Source organism: Molothrus ater, chromosome 26 (genome assembly GCF_012460135.2).
Source record: "Molothrus ater isolate BHLD 08-10-18 breed brown headed cowbird chromosome 26, BPBGC_Mater_1.1, whole genome shotgun sequence".
Taxonomy (NCBI): Eukaryota; Metazoa; Chordata; class Aves; order Passeriformes; family Icteridae; genus Molothrus; species Molothrus ater.
The window spans coordinates 739,568-756,722 of record NC_050503.2 but is presented as its reverse complement, the minus strand read 5'-3'; the positions used below and the strand labels follow the sequence as shown (position 1 = coordinate 756,722).

At 43.9% G+C, this 17,155-nt stretch overlaps 1 protein-coding gene across 2 annotated transcripts in view; it reads left to right on the top strand.

Moving 5' to 3' along the window:
* Positions 1-17,155, top strand: part of ELAVL1 (ELAV like RNA binding protein 1) — a 45,359-nt gene that overhangs the window by 17,449 nt on the left and 10,755 nt on the right. For both annotated transcript variants that reach the window (XM_036399659.2, XM_036399658.2), the window contains exons 3-5: positions 9,881-9,984; positions 10,749-10,902; positions 13,984-14,209. In XM_036399659.2, coding sequence (XP_036255552.1) covers positions 9,881-9,984; positions 10,749-10,902; positions 13,984-14,209 — 484 coding nt within the window. The remainder of the gene's footprint in view (positions 1-9,880; positions 9,985-10,748; positions 10,903-13,983; positions 14,210-17,155) is intronic.

The window sequence follows — 17,155 nt, the reverse complement described above, 5'->3', positions numbered from 1 at the left end:
AACAGCAGAGGCCTTGGCAAAAGAAAAGCTGCCTTTGCTGAAAAGGATGGTGGAGCTGTGCAGGGAGTGCCTGGGGCCTCTCACTCAGGCTGGGCAGATGTGTTCTCAGTGAGGAGGACCTGTGTCACCAGGTGAAGGGCCTTTGAAAACCAGTCCTTGAGTTTGGGGTTCAGCAGCAGCTGGAGGGGAGCCTCTAGTGAAGTACCCCAAGGTTTGACATCAAGGGTTCTGTTAGAAATGTTGGTCAGTGAGCTGGCTGATGGTTCTGACTGCACACTGGGTGTGTGCAGTGATGCCAGACTGGGAACAGTGCCTGGTGGTGCTCCCACTCAGAGGGACCCTGAGAGTGTTCTCTGGAAGCTTTGAGGCAGGGCTGGCACAACAGGCAGTGACTCCCTGCAGTTTTGGGGTCATGGTTGTCCTTCCACTGTCTGGATACACTGAGAGGGTTAAATACAACCCTCCTTACCATACAAGTCAAAAAGGCCAAGAGAGCTGTACAGATCATTCCATGGCTCTGCTTCCTTTGCTTGTTTTTTTTTTTTTCCCTTATGATGCCATGCAAATGAGCTATGTAGCAACATCTTTGGTTGTGTTTTAATAATTTTCAGCATGCTTTTAGTGGGAGTTATTTTTCTACATCTTAGAATATTTCATTCTCTTCCAGCAGGGCAGCTGCATTTCTGCAGTGTAAAAGTTGGGTTCAGCTCAGCCTGTCATTGGGGTGACTGAGCATTTGCTGAGGCTTTGGTACTGTAATGTTTGCAGCTAAAGAAGTGTTGTTATTTGAAAGTTGAAGTTTCTTCCTCAAGAGAAGGAAGAAGTGAATTTTTGAGTCCTCAGCATCTTGAACAGTCAGATTTTTTTGTTCCAACAACAGGTGAACAAATTTGGTTCTGTTTAAAGAGATGAGGTCTTGCAGTAAGTGGGCAGGCATTTTCCTCCCAGACTCCCTCCAAAAAAACAAGCCTGTGGTATTTCTATACAGTTTTGGGCCTGGTGTTTTCTGTTTTCTTTTCACTTCACAGAATCTTGGATGCTGGCAGTTCATCTGGAAAAGGAGCCCTGGAGCAACTGAAAGTAAATCTCAATAGAGAAATGTTCTGGAACTAAGAGAAAGGAAAAAAAATTTAGAAAAGAACATATAGAAATGATAATTATGCAGAGAGGCTTTGTGAAATAAAATTAATTACTAGAAAGCTCCGACCCTTTTCTTTTCAGGATTTAAAGCTGTTACTCTTATGGTTGAATTTTTGTAGTATTGTGGAGATGGTGAGATCCCTGTGAGCTCTCTGAACCGGGGTTGACAACAAACTTTTGTCAAGTTAGCTTTGTAGCTGTTGACTTTTTCCCAAAGAGGTGTCTGAGTTGTTTGTATTCATCTTTGTTTCAAGGCAAATATCACTGATTTTATGTAAGAAGGAGAGGAAGCTTTATTTGTAATTTGTAATGTTTTTCTGAGTTGTTTTGAAGGTCAGGCTTTCCAGACCAGCTAAATGTGCTTTTGCCCTTAAACTTCTATAAATGAGACTCTTCATTGTTGAGCCGTGAACCGAAACAGAGATTATGTCCTAAAGCCAGGGGAAGCAGTGGGGACACATTTTGGATTGGAAAGTCATTATCAATATAACTAGATATTTTCTTTGTTTCCTTGCTAGTTCCTTTCTGTTGCCATCAAGTGTCTGTTCAGTAAGATGTGCTGCTTTGAAGTCTTGAGCAGAAGTGGGAATTGGCTTAGTGTGCAGTCTGGGTCTCAGTCACAGGAACTGCCACAAAGCTGGGTTCGGGTCCTGTAGAAGGAAGATCCTGAGCTGCTGCACAGACTAACAGGAAAGGGTGAAACATCGTGGAAATGCTGACATATAAGCCTAAACTTTCAGCTCTGTACTCTGTGTAGGTGGAGCAGGTGCAGTAATTGCCCCTGAGGTGTTGGTGTGACTGACCCAGCCCTGCAGGAGCACAGTGCTCCCCAGGGCTCTCGAGGTTAGCACAGCCCTGGGCTCTTTGCCCCCAGCCTGACTCAGACAGGACTCTGTGGGGTTTCTGGTGCTGTCTTGGTGTTTCAGGGACTAAATCGTGGGAACTGGAAAAACAGAAACTTCCACAGACACTGAAAGATTTGATCTGCAGCCTTGGGAGAAGCTGGGATTGATGTAAAAATAGAATACACAGACATTAAGCAGAAAAATCATAAACTTATGTTTCTATAGCTGTAAGTAAGAGTATGCCTTAAGTAAGTGAGAAACTACTGGATAGTGAAGGGTTTATAATGTAGGGGTGTGGCTGTATAGAGTAAACTAAGAGTTTAGAAGTTACAATAGAAGCATATGTGTGATAATAGCCCATTGGATAAAAGTATCCACAGTGCAGCAGAAGTAGGTAAAGGTGATAGGTTAGAAAAGCAAAAATAAACCCTGTGGCAACTGTCTATTGGTTTAAAAGGTTATATATTGTCTTGTAACAAAGAACTTGTGACTACTTTGAGCTATGGCCAACTGCCTGCCCCTCTAAAATCTCACAGCCTCTGAGATTGATGTTCATCTGAGCAAAAATTGTTCTTAGCCAAAAAATAGTCCCATCCATCCTTTAAAATAGCAAAAATGGTACTAAATGATCGTTTTGGGCAGCATTTATGACTTAACTGGAGATGAGGCAGATAAAAGAATTTCAGAATGATTAATTGTTGCTTCAACAAATTGTTTGGGTAAAAAAAAATATTTCCTTCCATTTGGCAGAATATTTTTGGTAGGCAAAGTAAAAGTGAAATTTACTTTTAACTGCTTCAGTACCTGCACTGAAGCCTCTGTACTCAGTTGTCTCCAGTAGTGTGTTTTCTGCAACCCACTGTGGTCACCACAGCACAAATGGTTGTGTCAGAGACAGCAGCTGCTCAGTGGTGGAGCAGATGAGAGGACATCCCTGAATTGTGGGCTAGGGGACTGGATAAGAGAAAATTTTTGGTTCAAACTGGGTTTTAGCTACAGCTTCATGTGTTTCCAGAGTAGCTGAGATGCATAATCTATACCATTAATGGAGGATTGAGTGCAAGGCTGGAGCCCCTCTGCTCTGGAGCCAGCCTGGCACAGCTGGGGGAGCTCACCTGGACAAGAGAAGGCTCCAGGGACACCCCAGAGCCCCTGGCAGGGCCTGAAGGGGCTCCAGGAGAGCTGCAGAGGGACTGGGGACAAGGCCTGCAGGGACAGGAGCCAGGCAATGGCTCCCAGTGCCAGAGGGCAGGGCTGGATGGGATCTTGGCAATCAGGAATTGTTCCCTGGCAGGGTGGGCAGGCCCTGGCACAGGGTGCCCAGAGCAGCTGGGGCTGCCCCTGCATCCCTGGCAGTGCCCAAGGCCAGGCTGGACAGGGCTGGGAGCAGCCTGGGACAGTGGGAGGTGTCCCTGCCATGGCAAGGGGTTGAATGAAATGGTCTCTAAGGTCCCTCCCAACCCAAACCATTCAATAATTCCACAATTTCCTGTATTTTAAGAAACATACTACGAATTATATGCTAGAAGTTATTCTACTTATTACTGTCTCTGTTGTGATGATGGAATTTGATCAACATAGACATGGAATGGAAAATCATGCCTTTAATTGTTAGTTTTGAAAATTGGTCATTAAATACTTCATATGTTTGTGTACAAATACAGAAATATGTTTTGACAAAAATCCTTCATGAGGCTGCTTTCTTTTTGATATAAGGACACCTTGCAGTATGAAAACAAAACCTGCTAAGGATGTACCAAATAGCAGGTCCTTGTCTCCAGAGCCAAGTGTTTCTGTCTTGTGGCTGTACAGGATGCTGTTACCCCTCTCCCTTGGGTCACTGCTGGCTCATGCTCCATACCCTGATCCCCAGCTCGTTTTCCCTAGAACAGTCTCCAGCCACTGAGTGTCCAGTCTGCTGTTGCCAGGCTGTCTTTCTCCTCATGATCAGGGCTCTGCATCTGTCCTTGCTGCATTCCATGAGGTGCTCTTGGCCTGTCCTCTTGGCAGCCTGACCCTTCAGTCTGTGCCAGGTCCCTCCCAGCCTGGTGGGATCTCCAGTCTCGGTGAGGGCACGTTCCCATCACCTCCTCCACAGCGTGGATCACGAGGTGAGCTGCAGATCCCAGCAGAGACCCTGCAAACTCCACCAGCTCCAGGCATACAATTGGGGCAGGGGTGGGGGGTGTTTTTATCTCCTTTTGAAGATGGATGTGGTGCTTGTCTTCCTTCTTCCAATTTCCTGATCATTCAAATGAATGTTTTGGCAGTTTTGGCAGGGACATGAGTCTGAAGCAGTTTTGGCAGGGACATGAGTCTGGTGCCTCATCACCCTTACATAGAGCCCATTTCATTCCTCCATGGGTTTGACTGGGACCAGTTCACTCAACCAGTCAGTCCCTGGCTCAGTGTTCATCCACTGGCCTTTCTCTGGGAGCTCTTTCCAAAGTGAAGAGCCTCTTAGACCCTGCTGGTGAGGTGAGGCACAGAAAGCATCTACAGAAAGCAAATAATAAAGCCCCTCTGCTCAGATCACATATTAAATCTGCTGCCATACTTCCAGCCTTGTGCTGCTGGGACAGCAATAGAATATTTTCTTGTTACCCTTGATATTCTTTTGTTTCTTTCCATTCTTTTCAAGTCTGAACTGCATCTGAGCTCTGCCATTCCTCAGACACAGTGGACAGTGTTTCCTCCTGCTGTAGCTGTTACTCCTCCTATCTCCTGTGCTCTCTGTTTCCCTTGGAGCTCTGCCATGGCTCCCTGCTCAGCCAGGCTGCTCTGCTCCCACATCTGTGTGTTTTCCTGGCTGTTAGGAAACAGAGGATGCTGTATGTGTGCTGGGACTCGCTCAGCACTCAGGGTGCAGTCTCTTGCTCACCTGCTCTGCCAGTCCTGCACTTCTCCCCTGTCATAGCCCTCGTGGGAAGTTTGGTGCAGGATGGTTGTGGGCTGATGTGATTGTGGAGCCCTGGTTGTACAACAGTGTAACTGTGCTAAAGGAGCCCACACAAGGCTCATCTGAGCACTTTAATCTGTTCTTATCCTACAGCCACTGCTTTGAATTCTGCCGATGCCTGGTATTTTTGTGGTACTTCTCGATGCGTTCACACCTATTTAGGCTCCCTGGTTATCACTCCTGGCACGGTTTCTAAAGCCAAACAAAAACTCAAAGCCAGCTCACGTCCTCCAAAAACTGATTCCCAGTTCAGAAACAAGTCTAACTAAGTTGCCATCATGCTGAGGTGCACTGACTTAACAGGAGCCAGGTTTGATTTTGGGGTTTCTTGTGGAGGACAGGAGGGGGAGGATCTGAGTTGGCTGCTCTCAGTGAAGTGCTCTGGTGTGTATCAGACTCCTCAGTGAAGCTGGAGTTGTCAGCACTGGGCTGGGAATAAGGAAGAAGCTGGTGACTGAAGCTGTGTTTCTCAGGAGCTGGGAAAGGAAGCAGGGACATGGACAGAAACCCAAGTGATGCACGGAAAGAAAAGCAGCGCCCTCTCTCCTGAATGGGTCTTTTATCATGGAAACAAAACTTGATTCTTTCTGCTGAAGGAGTGTAGTATTTTGCTTAAAACTAGGTTTTGTAGTTACTTTGTTAATTATTTGTGCAGATAAGGACCTACTTGTTGCTCTTTTTTAGCTTTCTAGCTTGAGTAAATTTATATTTATATACATGCAAACTTTTAAACTATCCACAAAAATATTTTGAAAACTGTTACAGCACCAATTTCTTTTGTGCTGCAGGTTTCTATAGCAGGTGGGGAACATTAGGAGAAAGTAAAATAACTTCTCTCCTTGCCTGGGGTAAACACTTGACAGCAGTCATAATATTGTGTAAATGCCAATTCCTTATATATTTCCTGTCATCCTTAGCACATAGGTAGATTGTACTGTTTTGGAGTAAAATGATGAAGCAAAGAGCATTCCTGCACAGGCACCTGTGAGGTGGACATGTCTCCTGCAGTGACAGCACTGGTGTGTGTTGGCCCAGCCTGTGTAGAGATGAACACTGGGCACTGAGTGGGAGGAGATGGCTGAGGCTGATGCTATGGGTATTTTAGAGCAAGATAAGTTAACACATGTTCTCAGTTTCGAATGGATTGGGTTTTTCTAGCACTTAAGGACTATAAGGTCATGTTATACTACTGTAGTTCAAAGGTGGTAAATAGAGATTAAAAGGGATGGTCTGCATTCTAGATGATTGTAGAGAAATACAGGTAAGTGATAGTTCCTTAGCTATTGTCAGGTAAAAGCTAATAGAACTGTAATATTGGGGTTCAGTACAAACTTACTGTCAAATGCCTAGAGGGAATATGGGAATGAACCTCTGTGATCCTGCCACTTTTAGTCAGATCCTTCTTTTTTTAGTCAGTGTCTGTTTGGGTAAACTGTGTTACGTCCCTGCCCCCTCACTTCCCAGGACATTCAAATTGTTGGAACCTGTATAAACTGAGGAACCTGTATAAAACTGGAAGTGAAAAAGATGCAGCATTTTGCTCTGACAGAAACAGTAAAGAAGGCCAGACAAAACCAGTAAAAAATGATACAGTTACTGTGTGATGGCACTTTGGGGACAGACACTTGGAAGGACGTGTGTGAGGTCCAGGATGGGACTTGTACAGGAACAAGTGGACACAGAATATGTACACCTGAGTTTATAAAAGGAAAGCCTTGGCTGGATGCTGTAGAATGTGCTTTCAGAGTGCCTGGCAGACTGCTTTTAATGTGGGCTTGTGTGTGTGTGTTAGGGCACAGTTTCTGATTCGAGGGACTGGGCCCAGCTCATGAGGTGCCTTTTTACTCCTGAGTGTCCATGGCTGTTGCAACTCAGGTCTGGTTTTATCCTGTATATAAGTAACTTAAAATTCCTTAGTCACTGATCTCAAACCGTGCATAAACTCATAACTTCTGTGATACTTTGGAAGGAAACAAAGGAGTGTGGGCAGCAGGGGAGGGTGGGATTCTGTCCCTCTGCTCCACTCTGGTGAGACCCCATCTGCAGAGCTGTCTCCAGCCCTGGAGACACCAGCACAAGAAAGAATGGACCTGTTGGAGTGAGACCAGAGGAGGCACGGAGATGCTGCAAGGGCTGGAGCCCCTCTGCTCTGGAGCCAGCCTGGCACAGCTGGGGGGGCTCACCTGGACAAGAGAAGGCTCCAGGGACACCCCAGAGCCCCTGGCAGGGCCTGAAGGGGCTCCAGGAGAGCTGCAGAGGGACTGGGGACAAGGCCTGCAGGGACAGGAGCCAGGCAATGGCTCCCAGTGCCAGAGGGCAGGGCTGGATGGGATCTTGGCAATCAGGAATTGTTCCCTGGCAGGGTGGGCAGGCCCTGGCACAGGGTGCCCAGAGCATCCTGCATCCCTGGCAGTGCCCAAGGCCAGGCTGGACAGGGCTTGGAGTAACCTGCAGTAGTGGAAGGTGTCCCTGCCTGGGGCAGAGAGTGGAATGAAATGGTCTCTAAGGTCCTTTCAATCCCAGACCATGCCATGATCTACAATTCTGTGCCTGCCGTGTTCTCTGGGAACTTGTTGCAAGGGAAGGATACTCAGTGTACTCAAGACAACATAATAAATTTATAAGTGGAATCATTCTCTTCTTCACCCCAGTGAAGAAGTAGTCCCCCAGTCCTCCCCAGTGCAGCATCCATCCAGGCAGTGAGAGTCCTCCAGGGCTCACTGTGAGTCAAACTTAGAGCGATTATTCTTGTTTGGGGTATGTTTCCCTGGTCTTTAAAGGCCCATTTCCATAATTTTTATTAGGACCTGGTTCTGTTCAGTAGTTTGCTGGAATATTCATGTTTATGTGACTTTTGGGACAGACTGAAAATATCCATAAAGCAGCTGTTGTTCTGAGCCTTCAGAGAGGAGCTGGACCTCTGAGAGATGTTGGATCCTTCCAATCCTTGCAAAAGTCATTGCCAGCTCTCCACCTGGTATCTTTTCCCTCTTAGCTTACTTTTGATTTCTTAGTCTGGAGAAATAAGGTAGGGTGCAGGTGCTCAACATTTTTCTAATTGCTCAATTACTCATTTTCTGGATCACAGGTAAATAATCTCAGTAGGTAAGTGGGTGGGAACCAACTGTTTTTGATGTCAATGACTGACCATAATGAAACAAAAGAAATGTTACAAAGGAATCAGAACAACCGTGCTGTGGGTACATGTTAGAAACATTGATCAGAATTTTGCAGATGTTGTCTGTAGGTCTCCAGAGGATGGAGTTAAATCCTACTTGGCTGGCACAGAGCGGTTTGCTGTTGGCTGTGTTCTGTGTCTGGTGTCACGAGAGGCTGATTTGGAGCTGCTTTAACTCTGCCAGTCTCTAAGGGAACAGGATGTTGTTTCTGTGTGAGGCTTGAACACAGGGGATCTGGCTTCTCTAAGAGTTTTAGCAGACGGCAGAAATCACCTGTGAGTGTTTATACAAAGGGTGTATTAGACAGCAGGCTCTGACATTGTGTGGGTTCAGCTGAGTTACTGCTGGATTAGGTTTCACAAGGAAGCAGCCAAAGGCAGAGGCCGTGCCAGGAGCTGGTGCAGCTCTGCAGTCAGTCTGTTGGCATGAAAACACTGAGGGTTATTTGGGCCCTCCTTCCATTCCCCTGTGGATTTTACACTTGCAATCTCAATGTCTCAGCAGACTGGGCATCCTTTTTTTCTGTATCTGAAGTTAATCTACAGTTCTCTTGCAGCCTTTTTCTTCATTTCCTCTGACATTTGTGCCACGATATCATCACTGGACACCCGTGTCTGTTTTTGGTGTTCTGAAATGTCAGAAAAGCATATGGAAACTTCCTTGTCAGCTAAGACCATTGCAGAGCCAAGCAGTGTGATTAGAAAGGGCTCTTTCACCACAGAATCCTTTACCATAACAATTAGCTTTGTCTTCTTGTGTCCTTAAGCCTCACAATAGAACTTAATAACTTCAAAGTAGCATATTGTTAGAGGAAAATAGCACATTTTCCTATGTATGCTTGCAATTTTCTTTAGAAAATCCCACAGATCTGACAGAGACAAGGAGAAGCTGGCTAAAAGAGGTATGTCTTGGGTTGAATTGCAGCTTTTTTATTGTTCTGAGACAGTCTTGAAAGTATTTTAGTTATTTTTAGGCCTACACTGATAAGAACCTGTAATTGTTAGGAAATTGCAACCCAAAATTATCTTAGTATGTAATGTTATAATTGATAGTAGCAATTGTGGAGATTGGAGGTAGAAGCAAAACACACAAGTATCCAAATAAATATCCTTTTTCTTAAATATTTTAAGGATTTTTATTATTAATATCAAATTATTCCTTTAAGAGTAAACTTAATTAAGGTAACAGTACATGGATTGTCTGCTTTAAAGATAATTTTTCACTCTTCACTATGATGCTGTGTTTGGAAAACTGGCTGCTTGTTAGCTGTATTAATGACAGATTGGAAACCTCTTTTTCCTTCTTTTCCCCAGGGATGGAGGTTGGAATAGCCAAAGAAATCATGAGGGTCTTCATTTCATACCTGACAGTTCATCCGTTGACATTTTCTCACTTTCTGCTCTCTATCCACAAGACTTTGTACTGATGAACTTGGTTAAGTCACTGCCTTTGTTCCACACCCATGAAGTTTGCAAGGCTGGTCACAGTTGGTGTTTTAGCGCTAAATTTCTTCCTGTTAAAGGATGCTCTGTCCAGTGCCTGCTGTCTGTGAAGGCAGTGGGATGTCCAGAGTGGAAATAAAAGACCTTTGAATTACTCATGATGTGTGCCAGCCTTTGGAAACCTCCTTGGCTCACTGAAATATTTGCTGTGTGGATTGTGTATGTTAAGTTCACTTCTTGTTTGCATTTCCTTTCGATTTAGTAGCGATAACATAATTTTGTTGGATTAATTTTAAAAAATGTTCTTCCCTTTAGGACACAGCTTAGGCTATGGCTTCGTGAACTATGTAACTGCAAAAGATGCTGAAAGAGCAATAAACACACTGAATGGCCTCAGACTTCAGTCAAAAACTATCAAGGTAGGAGCTCTTCAGTTGTCTGTGAAAACAGCGTTGTAACAAACTTTATTCTGATGGTAAAGTTTGTGTGCTCCCAGCTGCAGCAAGCATGAATCTGGGAGGAGAATAGTGAAGTGTTTTGAAACAGCTTAGTATTTGAAGGTTTCTTTTCTTTATATTCCCACCATTTTACAGCAGTAGAGGGACCATTATAGATGGTTGCCAGGCGTTTAACTCATGCACATCTTGGAAGCTTTGTAATATTTATTGTAAATCTTGTTAGTCCACATGCAAACAACAGCCTGTGCTCTGTGTGTAGGACTCACTCCTGCTTAGGTGATTTATGCAGCTTTCTCCAGTGGTAGCAATTAGGACACAAAACTGCACCCTACTCATGCCATATTTTTATGAAGCTTTAGAAGATATACTGACAGGACAAGTTCCTGATGTGAGCTGTGGCAGGGCCAGTGGCTGAGTCAGAACTCAGGATTCTTGGTGTGGCAGAAGTGTTTGCTGGGAGCATTGGTATTGCTCTGTTGCTGTCTCCTTACAGCAATGCTAATATAGTTGTTATCACTTGGGTTAGCCCCAAATGAATGGCATTATGTAGGGACATGCCCTTTCTCCTGTTGTTTGGTTGATTTTCCCCTACTGTCTCGGTTCCATTTTTTTTAATTCCAGTATAAATGCATGTGTTGGTAATGGGGAGTTAGTTAAATTGGCTCATGACAATAAACTGATCTTCCCTGTTAATACCCTAAGATGTGTTTTTATTTCTTTTCAAGGTTTCCTATGCCCGCCCAAGTTCTGAAGTTATCAAGGATGCTAATTTATACATCAGTGGCCTGCCCCGCTCAATGACACAGAAGGATGTAGAAGATATGTTTTCCCGTTTTGGGCGCATCATCAACTCACGTGTGCTTGTGGATCAAACCACAGGTGAGTTCTGGGACCTTGGCTGTGGAAAACTGGAGTGTACAGCATGGATTTGGTGTTTTCTGAGACTGGCAGTACCTAAACTTCAGTAAATTAGACTTCCACAAGCTAATCATGACATCTGCTGTCAGCTGGTGATAGAATTTTGACAGGATATCCATGTTCAGTGATTTTTTTTTAAACACAGAATGACTCACACTGCCTTTTTCAGCTTACAGCCCAAACCTCAGACCTTATTAAAATAGGATTATTGTCATTTTTATCAGCTACTGATTTGCCAAATTACTTTCTTGCTCTGATGCTTGCTGGCACTGCAATGCACTGTATTTCTGGGCCTGGAGTGCTGACCTTACTTTGACTTTACACACGTGCAGCTCTTATCCACTGGTCAATTCCAGGCCATAGTTAGAGATTTAAAGCAAAACAAAAATGTATTTTGTACCAGCCTGAAACTCACTCAATTTTCTTATATTTCAAACCATGTGAGATGTCTTACAGGCTTCTGTGGTTACTCCTAAGCAAGGGAATTAATTTCCTACACTTAGTACTGCCCTGAAAGTTCTAAATATATTTTATGTATTAAAAAAGAAAAAAGAAAAGAAAAAAAAAAAAAGAAAGGGGAGAAGTCACTTAGGCACTTGGCTCAGGGGAGACCAAAGTTAAGGTTTTCTTTGTGATGGTAGTTCTGACTCTGTTACAGTGTGTTTTCAGAGTTTTAAGTTCTTACCCTGTTATTTCAGACAGTATAACTGTCTGGCTTATCCTGTCACCCAGCTGTTCTGTGGTTTTACTGGTAGCCCATATGTCATGTATTAATCTGGAGAGAGCTTTTACAAATACACTTTTTCATTGATTATGCATCTGGTGTATTGGAATAGAAGACAATCTAATTCTGGCAATTCCACATTTAACATTTATAACTGGGATGTGCATTTATACACTTCAGTTCAGAAGCAGCTTTCCTGCTCTGTGAGGAATCTGCTGTAGTTTGGAGTGGGCCACCAGCAGCTCCTTGTGGGCTCTGTCTGAGAGCAGGCTGAGATCTGCAGGGCTGTGTCCCCATCAGAGCCACCTCCTGGTCCAGGCACCATTTGCAGGTGTTTGGTCAGATGGTGCTGCAAATGTGACTGTGCATCAGAGAAACCTGAGGTGGCTTGGTGAGATCTGGGGACTGACTTGGCACACACTCCATGGCTGAGTGAGGAAAATCCCATTCTGCCTGGAGAATATTGTTTTGACCAACTCTGATACCTGTATGGCCCTGTCCCTAAGCTGGTTGTCTAGGATGCAGCTGGAATGAGAAGCAAGAAAAAGACTTGTGGAGCACAGCAAACTTAGTAATGCAAGTGTCTCAAAACTATGGAGTCTCGAGAACATCTAGATTTGACAGAGCTGTAAAATGACAGAAGTCTGATACAAATAAAATCTCCCCAAGAATAATATAGTTTTCATGGGTGTGCTGAGGCCTGATGCTGTGTAATTCAGCTCAGAACACACCACCTGCTTTCCCATAGCCTTAATAATGCATTGACTGAAGAGTGGGTTCTGTTGCATCTCACAGTTAATGCCTGCAGAGCCGGCCTTGCCGTCTCACCAGGAATGTGGCTATGCCTTGGCTTTAAGCCTGCCTTTCATATCTTGATCTGCTCCCAATGAAGACACATTTTAATTTGTATTAGCTGTACCTTCTCACAGAGATGGTACTCCAGCTTTTGGAAATTATTCTGTTTAAAAATACACTTTCTAAAATATTTACATTTTAAACGAATGCTTTGAGAAGCACTAGGATGAGCAGCATGAAAGTGGAGGTGTCCCAGTAAGCTGAGCTCTAAGATAGGCCTTGCTGAGTTCTGAGTGATGCTGCTGCCCTCAGCCTTCCCGGGGGAGCCATACCCTTCCCCTGGCACAGAGGCTGATCTCAGTGGCACCTGAGCACACAGGGCTGTCAGCTCTGCTCTGGTGAGCCCATGTGTTGTTATTTATCAAAAGGCAATCACACCTTGTTTGCTTCAGGCCCAGGTCATGACATGTTGCATTTCCTTCTGTGAAACAGAGAAAATTATCCTCAACTATTACCAACAACAGTTTATGATTTTGTGGTTTATGATAAGATTAACTTCTGTATCTGGCTTTGAAGATGTTCCTGGGTGGATGTGAAGAAAACAAAGTATCTGATATGTCCCTTTCTGAAACAGAGCTAATGAAGTCCTACATTTACAGTCCTGGCCACAATACCTCCTTTGGAATGGCATTTAAACAAAATGTGCCCTTTTAGCTTCACTGTGATAAACCGTGTTTTCAGCCTACGGTCAAGTCACAGATAAGAAGCAAGGGGAGGAGAGGAGAGCTCACAAGGCATAACTTGTACCTCAGTCAGAAGGAAACAGCATCCAGGGACTGGGACTAGGAAAAAAATACACAAATTTTTAACAGCTGTGATAATGGTTCAGTACAGCTACCAAGAGGTAATTCTTCATTGATTTTAATGAATAAAAATAATCTATGTGCCAGCTGGAAATAGCCTATGTGAAATTCTGGTGAAATTCTGATCTCTCCATTAAAAAAGGTGGAAGTCCTTTATTATAGTCAGACATTTGTTCCCTCATCTCTGAGCCTGAATGTGTTTCTAGCATGGAAAAATGAAAACATTTGCAAAAATGTTTAAATTCTGTGTTTGCAGATGCTCTTTAGTGATAAAGTAATTGAAACTAAGGGGTTTGGGTTTGTTTTTAACCATCTGGAGTTAATTCTTTTTTTTTTTTACTTAATTTAAAATGTTGAGTTTTTTGTGAATGGAAATGTCAGTTGATGATGAGTATAATGGAATTTACCACATATTTTTTAAGTGTTTAGTCACTGTGGTTGTTACAGCTGAAATGAGTACGCTAATTTGTCTTTGGTTTCTTAATTTTGTACTTTATCCTCCAGCTGCCAAAGAAATATAAATGTAGAGAACTTGAAAGCTGTGACCATAGAAATACTGAACGTTTTTGGGTTTTGTTTTCAAAGTTTTTTTGAGTTTATCCTGAACTTCAATTTTTTTGTTTGTTTGTTTGTTTGTTTTTTTATTGGTTTGGTTACAAGGTTTGTCCAGAGGGGTCGCATTTATCCGGTTTGACAAAAGGTCAGAAGCAGAAGAGGCAATTACAAATTTCAATGGTCACAAACCCCCAGGTTCCTCCGAGCCCATTACAGTGAAGTTTGCAGCCAACCCTAACCAGAACAAAAATGTGGCACTGTTGTCGCAGCTGTGTCATTCACCAGCTAGACGGTTTGGAGGGCCAGTGCATCACCAGGCACAGAGATTCAGGTAGGTTAGGAGGAATAAATGCATTTAAGGCTTGCTCCTGTTCCCGTGGTTGTGTGGGGAGCTGTGCCCCCGCAGCTGGGCAGTGATACCTTCACTGCAGCATGTGTGAATGAATACATAGTGCACTATGTGTCCTCAGTGTTATGTAAAGAAACTGTTGCATTAAAATACCATTAAAGAAAAATCTTACTTGTAAAATTTATATTGAAGTTAGTGTTTCAAGGTACCTGCAGTCTGGTGTCTGTTTCCACTACTGGATTACAGTGAGGGGACAGCAGCAGCAGGTTCCAGGTGGGTGTTGGTAGGTGCCTGTCTCAACAGATCCCTGTTCTGTGGTTTATATATCTGAACACAAATAGAATTTGGCAACTTTAATAAAGCTCTGAATGGTTGGTTCCAGCAGGGAGGTGTTAAAATAAGAGAGGAAAACCTTATTTCTGATGAGGAGGTTCTGTGGGATTCCTTCCCTATTGCAGCCTGTGCAGGGTTCTGCCTTCCCTCGAGGCCTCAAGAGTTTATTGATGAGAATATTGAGCAGTTGCAGCTTCCTGTCTGCTTCCAGGGCTATGGAAGACACTGTGCTTTGCCATAGAAAATTGCTTTGGTTGCTTTGAATATGAATTGCTTGAATTGGAAGTGCCTTGGGTGTTCATGGAGGAAGCTGATGATTGAAGGGTGGTCTGGAAAATGCCATGTATTGACTGTCTTGCAGAGAAGCAATAGGCTTTGGATGATACATGTTTCTGAGAGTAGTGGTTCCCTGTTGAGAATTTACTCCTTTTTTTTTAATGTTCTACTGTAAGGGATCCAATCAGCTCAGTAAAATTGGACTAAAGTCTCAGCCACCTTTTAGCTGTGCTGCTGTTCCAGTGTTGCTGTCTCCTGTCCACAGTGCTGTAGCTCAGTGTTTTGAGCACAGCTCTGTGTAATGGGTCTCCAGAGAAAATTCATACTTTGTAGTCAGTTGTGGTTTTATACTGAGAGTGGTTGAACAGTTTGCCCAAGGAGACTGTGAAGTTTCTGTCCTTGGAGATGCTGAAACCTGGCTAGAATTGATACCAAAAGAGTTCATCTAGTTTCTACTGTGCCTGTGTAGTTTTAGCAGGAAACAGAGTATGCAGGATCTGTTTTCTCAGCAAGGATGGTTGGAAGATAAGGGGAAGACATCTGGCTTAGGGATGCAGCCACAGCCAAAACAAGGACTGAACCTGGGAAACTGGGGAGAGCTTTATCGTAATGAGCAAAATATGCACGTGGTGACTGTGTATAAGCAAGACACTTGTAGAAGATCATGTGCACACAAGGTGGAGTTATCCCCTGTGCATCCAGGCCTGCAATGAGTAATGAATGCCCTTCTGAACACTACATTGGTGTTAAGGATGTTTATTTGACTGTTTTCTGGTGAGTGTCAGTGACAGGCTGAGCCCGAGCAACCTGTTCCAGGTGCCTTGCTTCAAGCAGGGGCTTTATTAGAAGATTTCCAAAGGTTCCTGCCAGCCTCAGTTGTTCCCCAGTTCTCTTCAGCTGTAGCCCAGGGAAGTCAGCTCAGGCAACTCCTCGTTTCACTGAAGCAGTCACCCATAACTCCATACCAAACCTCCTGAGCCATGCTGAGGAATGCAATTCTGAATTGTTTGCATTTAGGTGAATTATTAAAAAATCAACACATCTGCCCTTTGTCTCAGCCAGGGCTTCAGTGTGTCCAGATCCTACTCAAATCTTTTTCATTCTTAATGTTCTTAATTTACTCGGACATTTTCATCATTGTTCTTCCCCATAAAATCAAAATGCATCAGAATAAGGAGTGCAAATAATATTCACATCCTTAATTAAGAGACCAAATACTTTTAATTCAATCCTGAAATGATCACTCAGAAACAATAAAAACTATTAATGTATTTATATTAAGAGTTGCTGGTGAAACGAAATTTTAATAACCAGTTAGTTCATTATTGTCTTAATGCACCATTTAGAGCAGCATTAATGTCAATCGTGTGCATTTCATAGAATCATGGACTGGTTGGGTTGGAAGGGACCTTAAAGCTCATCTCCTCCCACCCTTGCCGTGGGCAGGGACATCTTCCACTATCCCAGGATGTTCCAAGCCCTGTGCAACCTGGCCTGGAACACTTTCAGGGATGGGGCAGACACACAGCGTGTTTCTGTAGGCTTGGGGTGTCACAGTGGGGGCTAAGGGGAAGAAATGTTGTGTGTCTGTTCCATTCCTGCTGCCCTGGGAGCTGTGTCCTGCTGGCTGGCTGTGCCCAGTGCTTGTTTGCCAGCACACCTTGGCTGGCTGCTGCTCCCAGTGGCAGACCTGCTGGTGGGGAAAGATTTTGGGGTCCCACAGCCTGGCAGAGGTGGGAGTAGAGTTGAGGTAAGGCTGTGCTTTCAGGAAGATGATGTGGACAAGAGCCCCCAGTTGACCTGCAGACACAAGCTCTTCATCTCTGCCTTGTCACAGACTTGTGAGAGCTCCAGCATTTACTGCAAAGCTTCCTTCCCTCAATCACTCGTGCAGGCACCTCTGTACACATATGCACAACACTTACACCATGGGGTCATGGAATTAGAATAATTATTGGAATTATTATTGGATTATTGGAAAAGACGTCCAACATCAAGTCTGTCCCGCAACCTTTTGTATTTTTCTTTAGTGTTAGCTGCAAGTTCTTGTAGTGAGTCTGTCTTCCTTGAAGAATGCTGAACTGAAGGAGTAGTGATTATTCATGCTGTGTTTAGGCTCAGGAACCTGAGTTTGGGCTGAGTCTTGTTTGTTTTGGTAGTGAACAAGACAGGATGAATGGATAAGCAGCTTCCACAGAGCCCACAGTCTGTATAAATGAAAGTTGTGATCTCTGCTCCACAGAGGTTGAACACGTAACCTGATATTTTGATTACATTTCATCTCGTTTCATCATAATCCCTGTAAATCTAGGATTAAAC